The 10,917-nt window shown below is 47.1% G+C and overlaps 1 protein-coding gene across 1 annotated transcript in view; it reads left to right on the forward strand.

Annotated features, from left to right (window-relative positions):
- MASP2 (MBL associated serine protease 2) overlaps positions 1 to 8,892 on the forward strand; it is an 84,476-nt gene extending 75,584 nt beyond the window's left edge. Inside the window, exons 10-11 of the mRNA XM_040326342.1 lie at positions 2,934 to 3,011; positions 8,095 to 8,892. Coding sequence (XP_040182276.1) covers positions 2,934 to 3,011; positions 8,095 to 8,861 — 845 coding nt within the window. The 3' untranslated portion in view covers positions 8,862 to 8,892. The remainder of the gene's footprint in view (positions 1 to 2,933; positions 3,012 to 8,094) is intronic.
- Positions 8,893 to 10,917: the final 2,025 nt, after the last annotated feature.

A 10,917-nucleotide genomic window follows, 5' to 3' on the forward strand; every position in this document is an offset into this window, starting at 1 on the left:
AATCTACGCCAAGGAACGGAAATTCACTCCTGTAATGCCCCATACACACGACCTGGATTCCCCGGCGGTAAAAAGTCAGCCGGGAATCCGGGGGGAAAACCGAGAACCTGCTCAGTAACTTTCCCTGTGTACTCACCAGAGGTTTTCCCATTGGGAAAACTGCGGTGAGAGCTTTGGCCGGGAATCCCGGCCGTGTGTATGCTCCACCGCAGTGTCTCCCATAGGGAAACTGTCGGGAAAAGACCGCCGGGAACCGCGGCAGGAAAAAAAATAACATGTTTCCCATTTTTTTCTGACGCGATTCTCAGTGGTTTTCCTGTCGGGAAAACTGCCATGGAGCATACACACGGCCAGTTTTCCCGGTCAAAAGCGGTCATGGCAGTTTTCCCGACAGGAAAACTGGTCATGTGTACGAGGCTTAATGCCGCATACACACCATCACTTTATGTGATGAAAAAAACCGACATTTTCTGTGAAGTAAAAAACACCATCGTTTACGCTACGCCTCCGCAACTTATGGAGCAAGTGCTTTGTGAATACTGCACTTTCCACCGCATGCGCCGTTCGTACAAAACGTCAATAACGTCAGGTCATCATAGATTAACATAAAACACGCCCCCCCTTCCACATTTAAATTATGCGCGCTTACGCCGGCCCCATTTACGCTACGCCGCCGCAACTTATGGAGCAAGTGCTTTGTGAATACTGCACTTTCTACTGTAAGTTGCGGCGGCATAGCGTAAATTCGATACGCTGCGCCGCCGTAACTATGCGCGCCCCTACCTGAATCTAGCCCTTTGTCTTTTGAATGTCTACAGTTTTACACTTAGAAGGTGCCTCAACTTTTGTCATTTTCTACATGTCCCTGGAGAATTCTGCTTCATAGAGGTGGCTTGCCCTAAGTTTTGGACTGCTCATCTCTGTCCCAGGATTATAAACTGTTGAATTACCTATTGACTTTCCCCTTTTTGCCCATCCTCACCCTTGCACATACACAGACTGATGGTTCCGGTGTCGATTATCATAACCTTGTGCCAATTTCATCCTATTGTATAAACCAATTGGTCCCTGCCTTACTGATTAGTGGGGCAAACTTTGTGAGAGGTTTACTTTATGGAATCCATTACAATGGCAGGGCTAAGGCAGGTTAAAAGTAACTAAATGGCTGGACATACCCATATGTTATTTTACTATGCCATACCCGGCAGTAAGGCCTTGTACACACGGGCCAGAATCTCGTCAGGTAAAAAACGTTGTTTTTCCTGACGAGATTCTTGGCAAGAATCTCTTGCCGCCCGAGTGTACACACAGACCTTTCAAAAGAACCGCGTTTCTTTTGAAAGGCAAGAACGCAGTGACGTCATCGACTACGACGTGCATGTGCTCGTCACATTCGATGCCGTCGTCACCATCTTGCTTCACCCTACCTATGCCGTGGAAGCTACCGTGCATGCGTCAAAGTCATTTTGAGCATGCACGGTGTAACGGAATGACCCGTGACACCCAAAGACTTTGTGAGGATGGAGGATACTCCTGTGTCAGCGTCACTGATAACTCTTGGGTCTGAGTCCACTCTGTGCCCTTTGGGCATGGAGTGGCAAGGGAATCATAATTCATGTATTACATGAGATAGGACCTCAATAATAATTCATATTGCAGGATCTTGAGAAATTGCAAGATGTTGGCCCAACCAGTCAATAGTGACTCATTTCTAGTGACATGCTAATTGCATCAGGGCCTGGGAGACAGTCCATTGTCCTTGTGTAAAGGTGTTGTAACGGACAGGTGTTAATCCCAGGTCTGCTCCCAGACCTATAATTATGCATGCTAAAAACTGTTTATGTGTGATAACACTGTCTACAACCTATTGATGCTCAGAGGTGTCAAGCTGTAAGCGGAGACGAAACGTCTGCCTAGGAGACGGAGTGGGTGAAGGTGTTTTGTTGTTGATTAAGGAATGTTAAGTAATTACCCTTAGTGTGTGATTAGGGGGGTGGAGATCTCATTGTCCCTTTGAATACTGTCACATGCTTGTACTGTATAAAAAGCTGAGAAGAAACCATTAAAGTTGTCATTACATTTGAAACCAGAAGCACAGAGCTGTGTGTCTCGTGTCTGGGGGGGAATTCTTATGGATCGGGTCCTGTTGATTGGAGTGTCGATAAGCTGTCTTGGATGGGATGGAAGGTCGTAAACGGAGGTGACCGTTACACACGGGTTTCCACGGCGACAGGTAAGTAGACACACTCTCTGGTTTCTCATCGGCAAACAGGCCGACAAGAATCCCGATGAGAAAATAGAGAGCAGGATCTCTATTTTTCTCGTCGAGATTCTGGCCAGATTTCCAGACGAGAAACCTGAAAGCCTCGTACACACGCTGGGTTTACTCGAGAAACTCGAGGCTTGACAGTAGAGAAAACAATGGCCAAAAGGCACAGAGCCAGCTGGAATGGCTCTGTGCCATGTGTTTACTGTGATGACCAATGTAAACATTCTAGTAGTATTGCCAAGAGGAATAAAAAAATTAAGGATTTAGTGAATTAATCAATTTATTAAATCCTCCCGCTGCAGCAGAGGAAAGCTGTGATTGTAGATGATGCCCAAGGGGGGTAAGAATGAAGTTTAATGGGGCCACTGGCCACCAATGTCAGAGGATTGTGTTTGGAGGAGTTTTACTGCCAGCGACCACCAATAAGGAGGAAGGGGGATGCGTGCCCTGGTAAAAAAAAAAGTGAAATGCATTAGAAGGATCATAGAGTAGAGTTCATGCGTTCAGCAAAGTTTGAAGGACTTGTTGACATTGTGGAGTGTGGCATTACCTTAGAGAGACAGAGCCTGAGGAGATGTGTGACCAATGGGGAGCTTTTAAACAGTGTTGTGGGTTGAAACATATACATTTTTAACAAATAATATTTTTTCTATCCCAATTTTAGTGGAGTATCAATGTGGATCTGAAGGAAAGTGGGTAAAAAAAGATACAACGACGACATCACTGCCAATATGTGAGCCTGGTACGTTTAGTTCAGAGACTCGCTTGAAAGTGTAATTCTTGTATACAAGCATTATTTGTACTGGCCACCAACCAGAGGCTTGGAAACTACGAGTGACCGCTTGCTGTCTTTCAGCAGGTGCTGAGTACCTTTGTCCGAATATCTGATGCAATCAATTAGAACTTTATATTAGTTAGAATTAAATAGATTTTACTATTTATTCTGTTGGAGTAGTCAGTGCCTCCTACCTCCCTAATAGGCACAAGCATGCAAAGTTACCCAAACTTCTGCAGGCAGCTTAATAAAGCAGTGAAAGGAAGTTACCCCATGCAGTGGCGTAGCGTGGGTTGTCAGCGCCTGGGGAGAAACAAGTAATTTGCGCCCCCCAGACCCATGGACTTACCTGTTTTCAGCTAGCTCCAGTCTGGTCACATTATCCACTGTTTGAGACAGCAGTGGCTGTAGGGAAGAAGAGAGCGTGCTTGATAATGACTGGTAAAGCCTGGAGTGGTAACATCATGCATATGTTCCTATGTCCCATCTGTTGTTGGCGCTCCCTCCTTTCCACACTCGTGACAGCACCTCTCTAAATTTTGCGCCCGGGGCAGTGGCCCCCCTCCCACCCCCCATGCTACGTCACTGACTCCCTGTTCTTCAGCTCCTGTGACCCGATCGCGGGACACCGGCGGCGATCGGGTCCGCGGGCGTGTTCACGGAGCTTCGGACCGGGCGGCGCGCGACCCACGGCTGGGCTCTTAAAGGCGACGTACAGGTACGTGCCTGTGCCCAGCCGTGCCATTCTCCCGACGTATATCGACGTTAGGCAGTCCTTAAGTGGTTAAAGGAGAAGTCCAGTCTGAGCTTTTTAGGCTGGGCTTCTCCTTTGGGTCGCAAGAGTGCAGTTAGTTTTGCACTCCTGTGACCCGTTTTCAGTGAAGAGCGTTCTGAAGTCCGCTCTCTGCTGAGGTCACTGCCATCAGTCAGGGCAGCGTGTCATCCCGACTTCCAAGTCTGGATCCGCCAGCTGCCCTGATTGATGGCAGTCTCAGCGAGCTACGGAGACAGCGCTCCCCGCCACTCCACTGCTCAGCACTCCAATGAGCGTTGAGAAGTAGAGCAGAAGCCATGCTGACTCACAGCCAGCATGGGCTCTGCTCTGGGAGGAGTGAGAACCGAGCCATCAGCGGTCTACACACGATCGTGAACAAAAAAAATGCTCTAGTCAAGCGCGGTGACGTACAACACGTACGACGGCACTATAAAGGGGAAGTTCCATTCGGATGGCGCCACCCTTTGGGCTGCTTTTGCTGATTTTGTGTTAGTAAAAGACGATTTGCGCTTTTCAGTCTGTAACAGCGTGATGAATGTGCTTACTCCATTACGAACGCTAGTTTTACGACCGTTTTCCTCGACAAAATCCATCAAGAAAATTGGTGGCAGAGCTTTTTGCCGTGGAAAACGGTCGTGTGTATGTTTTTCTTCGAGAAAACTGTCGTGGATCTCGTCGAGAAAAAAAGAAAACATGTTCTCTTTTTTCTCATCGGGATTCTCAATTTCCTCGTCGTGTTTCTCGTCGTAAACCCGTTCGAAACACGTTCGTGTGTATGCTTAGAAACCCGCGCAAAGTATGAGATGGGAGCGCACCTTTGGTAAAAGTAGCATTTGTAATGGAGATAGCACATTTGTCACGCTGTAACAGACTGAAAAGCGCGAATCGTCTCTCTCACCAAACTTTTACTTAACACACGGTAACATGAGATTAGCAAAAGCAGCCCCAAGGGTTGTGCCAGTGGAATCGAACTTCCCCTTTATAGTGCCGTCGTACGTGTTGTACAAACAGAGCAAATGTAGTCAAAACATAACCAGGGTTGGGTAACCAGAACGGGTAGTCGGAACAAGCCAGTGAAACAAGAATTGAGATCAGTGTAGTAGAGGCAGCAAACAGGATCAGGAACCAGCCAGGCAAAGTCTTTAAAAGGAAAACACAGCAGAGAGTATCTGGATATGTTGACCAGGCAAAGGTGTAGGAGATATGATCCAGGTAGTTTAAATAGCCAGCAGGGCTAGCTGACGAGCAGGAAATGAAGACCAGGTGAGTCACTGTGGAATGAAGATGACTGGCAATTAACCAACAGCTGGGCAACTAGAGCTCCGAGAAGAGAGAGCTAAGCCCAGTCCTGACACACAGTGTAAAATCATCTAAAACATGCCTTATATCCGGCCAAAAAAAATAATCATGCAAAATCATCCCTCTAGCAGGCTAAGGATTCACAATCTATACTACTAACAGTTTATTAAGAAATTAAAAAAAATTCTTTGAGGAATGTTCCGACCTTGAGATATAAATGAAACCAACAAATGAAGATGTGTAGTTATTTAAAAAATATATTTTAAATGCAAGCAGTGCAAGAGTTGGTATCAGTCCATATACAGCAGAACCCAGATTAGGATAAGTAGAATCAGCACAAATAGCCAGGCATTTTGATACAGTTCAAGGAGCATGCCGATAGGGAGGAGAGAGCAGAGCTACTTCATAGTCCCAGGCTGGGGAAGGATAAGACCTCAAATAAAACAAAAGCACATATTGTAGTACTGTAAAATCGCTCTCTTTTTCTGGCCTGGTGTGGTTGCTATTGTTATAGGAACAAGACCCGTGTGAATTTCCCAATGGCACCAGAGATAAATTATTTTTCCTGCATGGTATGTTCTGTGGCAGAGCTATGTAAATCTAAGCACTGGATGGAAGAAATACTAATCCTTTGGCAGAAAAAACAGCTCTCGTTTATAGATTTTGATCTGTGTCTTTAGGAGTTTGTGTTAAATTTAGCTTTAAAGACTCTCTAATTTACTTATAATAGGTGCAGGAACCCCCTACTTCCGAGACACCTATTTGGTCCACCCCCTACCCACCTCCGAGCATCATTCTTTGGTTCCACCCCCACCCACCTCCGCGCACCATTCCTTGGTACCACCCCCTACCCACCTCCGAGCACCATTCATTGGTCCCACTCCCTACCCACCTCCGAGCACCATTCTTTGGTTCCACTCCCTACCCACCTCTGAGCACCATTCTTTGGTTCCACTCCCTACCCACCTCCGAGCACCATTCATTGGTCCCACTCCCTACCCACCTCTGAGCACCATTCTTTGGTTCCACTCCCTACCTACCTCCGAGCACCATTCCTTGGTTCCACCCCCTATCTACCTCTTAGTAATGGATACAAAACCAAGTATCAATTTGTGGTGCTAAGTAATTTGTATATGATAGAAAGTAAAATAGATCCCCTGTAGCCAGCAACACTGATGCTCCCCCAGCAACAATAGACCCCTCCCTCAACAGTTGATGTCTCCCAGTAGCACAAGAGACCCCCAGCAACAATAGATCCCCTACCAGCAACAACTGACCTCCCTATAGACCCTCCGCCTGTAATAATAGATTCCCTCCAGCAACAATAGATCCCCCAGCAAGCATTAATAGACCCTCCAGTACACCCTAGCACCCCTTTGCCGTTACATACATTCAGAGCTGGAGGTGCCGGAACTGCGTTCCCCCGTGTTCCCACTGAAAAAAAGCACTGCTTATAATTATATCTGATCAACTCCTAATTATTTATAATTAAACTTAGGGCTCTGCCATACTGTATGGCAGGGGTGCCCAACCAGTGGCCCGGGGGCCACATGTGGCCCGCGGAGCAATCTGATGTGGCCCACGACCTCGTGCTTTGGTATGGCTGATTGGCCAGGCCCAGATCGCGGATCGCTGATCCATCATCCCAGAGCATCAGTGTTGTGAATGAAGCTGGCGGTAGAGAAAGCAAGTGACTGCAAAGCAGAGCCGCATAAGCCAATGCTTCCTCTATAGCACTGGCTCCTGTCACAGGTGGAGTGATACCAAATGTGGACATATCTGTTCTGCAATGGTTACTGGGCTGCTTTCAAACTGATCCGCAGGTGTACCGCCTATCTCTAATCCGATTTACAAAAAAAAAAACAGAAGGGGATCTATCCCCTTACACCTGGGTGGAAGGGCCCATAGAGGAGAGTGGGCTGTATCCAGGGCTGGACTGGGGCAAAAATTTGCCCCTGGACTTCATCCAGACTGGCCCACTTTGACAGGTCTCGCCCACAGCGGCCGGACAACTCCCGCACCCCCCCAAGCCACCTCTCCCCCTTCACTAGCCACTAGCCGTTTTACTTTATTAGAGTAGAACGGCTGGTACTGTTACTCTTATAGGCAGTGCCAGTGGGGAAGCTAGACATTATTTCTCCTGGGGCAAAGAATCAGTTTGGTGCCCCCCCCTCTCATGGGACAAGATTAGGCAAAAGTGAGAAACTCCCAGGCTGCTGTCACTGAAGCCGGCCCACTGAGCCATCGGCCCACTGGGAAACTCCCTGTAGTCCCAATGGCCAGTCCATCCCTGGCTGTATCTGTGTCTGCTCTCAAAATGCAAAGTGGATACAGACCTGTCATCCGCCTGCTCCACTCATTGTGGCCCGCGATCGGTTACCAAGTAGGGTGACCACATTTCCAAACGACCATTCAGGGACTCCCTCCCTTCCCAAAAATCAGCTTGCGCTGTAAGGAATCACAGCACAGTGATTGGACACAAGGGGCGGGATTTATGATTTCTCCAATCCCAAGCAGGGGGCGGGGATTGTGCTCCTCCAGGCATTCCCGGCCAGGACAAGTACTGTCAGTGAGTAAAGCGGTGATGTGGCGGCCTTTTTTGGGGGCATCAGATTGGCCCGGGGGGAGGGGGGTGGCTGTGTCAGTTTCAATCCGGGACACTGTATTGTCCTGGAATGAAGGTGCCCGGGACAGACCTGCAAAATGAGGGACTGTCCCGGGCAATCCGGGACACGTGGTCACCCTATTACCAAGTCACTTAAGTGGCCCTTGCTCTTCAAAAGGTTGGGCATCCCTGCTGTATGGTATTTATCAAATGTCATTTTCCCCTGTATTTAGAGAGAATACTGTGCATATTCACACATTCAGCAATCATTTTTCAATTTCAAATTATATTTTAAAAATGTAACAAATTAAAAATCACTGGTGTGTGCGAGTCCTCCATCTGTTTCTAGAAATTCTTGTTCTTTTCCTCAGATTGTGGAAAAAGGACCAAACAAGCCATACAACGTATAATCGGTGGTACACATGCCTATCTTGGACAGTTCCCATGGCAAGTATTGATAAAAGGCAACATTGGGGATGGAGCCGGAGCCCTGCTCTATGATAAGTGGATTATAACCGCTGCCCATGTTGTAGTAGGCACCGACCTACCCGAACTTAAAATGAAAATGGGGTTCGTCAGTAGGAATGACACAAACTTCTATAAGGCTGAACCAGAAGCCATCTATATTCACCCCAGTTACAGAAACGATGAGACATACAACCACGACATTGCTCTGATTAAACTCAAAGGCAAAGTGCCGATTAATGACGCCATCATCGGTATATGTCTTCCGACCACAGAGGACCGAAACCGGATCAGTGATGCCGATAATGATCTTCATGTTGGGGAAGTGTCTGGCTGGGGTGACACAGGAAGGAATCCACATTCAAGACATCTGCGCTTTGTCCATGTGAACATAATCAACCATGGCAAATGTATGAACGCCTATAGTGGAAAGCCAATCAAAGCCAAGGTCACCGAAAACATGATCTGTGCCGGTCATGAAGATGGCGGAAAGGATTCTTGCCAGGGTGACAGTGGAGGTGCATTGGTTTTCTTAGATAGTGAAAGAGAACGTTATTTCATTGGTGGGATTGTGTCCTGGGGGGAGAACTGTGGGGCTAAAGGTGTATATGGAGTGTATACAAAAGTAAGTAACTACCTTGACTGGATACGCAATACTGTCCAGAACAAATAAAGATCCGTCTTAATAAAGTACTTAAACATGTGTTTTTGCTGTCTGCATAATTTACTGATTGTCAAGATGCCCTGCTGGTAAAACCTTAAAGGGGTTGTAAAGGTACAATTTTTATTTCCTAAATAGCTTCCTTTACCTTAGTGCAGTCCTCCTTCAATGTGCATACTTTTAGGTAGATTCAGAAAGAGTTAGATAAGAGTTAGATCAGTAGATAAGCCGACCTAACTCAGAATCTACGCCGACTTATGTTTAAGCGTATGCTCAAACAGAGATACGCTTAAACATATCTAAGATACGACGGCTTGTGCCGTCCTATCTTAGATTGCAATATTTCGGATGGCCGCTAGGTGGCGCTTCCATTGCATTCGGCGTAGATTATGCAAATTAGTAGATACGCCGATTCACGAAAGTACGCCCGGCCGACGCAGTACTTTTACGCCGTTTACGTAAGAGATAGGCCGCGTAAAGTTAGAGCTAGGCCCTATTGGAATAGTAATGTCAAGTATGGCCGCCGTTCCCGCGTCGAAATTTGAATTTCTTACGTCGTTTGCGTAAGTCGTCCGTGAATCGGGATTTACGTCAAAATCAATAGGCCCGTGCGGCGTACTTAGCCGCAATGCACACTGGGAAATGTAGGCGCCCGGCGCATGCGCAGTAAAACAAAACGTAAAAAAACGTGAGGTCAAGCCTCATTACCATAAAACACGCCCCCCTCAAAAACATTTGAATTAGGCGCCCTTACGCCCACCGATTTAGGCTACGCCGCCGTAAGTTAGCAGGCAAGTACATTGTGAATCATGTACTTGCCGCGCTAACTTACGGCGGCATGGCTTAAATTCCTTAAGCTACGCCGCCGCAAAGTTGCGGCATTGTACTTGAATCTACCTAATAATGTCCATCCACATACAATGAAGCTGTCAGGGCCTGTATGGGAGATGGTGCCTGCTTCTTCCAAATATCACTGTGTCAGGGATCCCATTCAGAGATATTAGTAATCCTCAAGGTAAGAAGAGATTAAATACCCTTACCGGCTGTGATGGACCCAGGAGCACCGTACGTTGATGGGCCAAATGCGCATAATCAACCCAATGGATGGGGAGCGGCTCCTCTCGATGGCCCTGGACTGCGATTCTCCACGATGGTAAACTCCAAACTGACTCGAATCCTGGTCGTGGTGGAATCACTGTTTCATCGGTATCATAGGATGGACTCACCACAATGATTCTAGATAAAAACAGCATCTAAAAATTGCCGGCCGGCATATGGAGAACCCTTCCTCCTCACTTCAGCGTGGTGACGTCACTGCAGTAGAGTAGACAGCATTTTTTTTACGTTGTTTGCGTTCGGCTTTTTCCGGCGTATAGTTACCCCTGCTATATGAGGCGCAGCCAATGTTAAGTATGGCCGTCGTTCCTGCGTCAAATTTTTAAAATGTTACGTCGTTCGCGAATAGGGATTTGCGTAGAATGACGTCACCGTCGTAAGCATTGGCTTGTTCCGGTTTAATTTCGAGCATGCGCACTGGGATACCCCCACGGACGGCTCTGTTAAAAAAAAAACGTTGTTTATGTTGGGTCACAACGTATTTACATAAAACACGCCCCCATCACATCAAATTGAATTGCGCGCCCTCACGCCGCCAAAGATACACTACGCTGCCGTAACTTACGGCGCGGATTCTTTGAGGATTCGAAAATAAAAAAGTAAGTTACGGCGGCATAGTGTATCTTAGATACGCTACGCCCAACGCAAATATGCGTGAATCTGCCCCCTTGTTCCTTCATAGAAGTAAGGGAGGACTAGGCCTTCCTGATTTACGCAAATATTATATAGCCGCTAGATTAGCACAGCTTTCCATAATTTACTCAAAGTCTGAAAAAGCAGACTGGATCAATATCGAAAGACAGAAGGTACCCCACTTATCCCCAGACTATCTATTATGGTGTCCACCTAAAAAAAGACCATCCATACTGGCCCCATCCATGTCCCAATCCTACGCGCTCTAGGATAGCCTCAGAAATCACCCAGCTCGTTTATCCACAGGACGGCCCCTCCT

The sequence above is a fragment of the Rana temporaria genome, chromosome 10 (assembly GCF_905171775.1).
Source record: "Rana temporaria chromosome 10, aRanTem1.1, whole genome shotgun sequence".
NCBI lineage: Eukaryota > Metazoa > Chordata > Amphibia > Anura > Ranidae > Rana > Rana temporaria.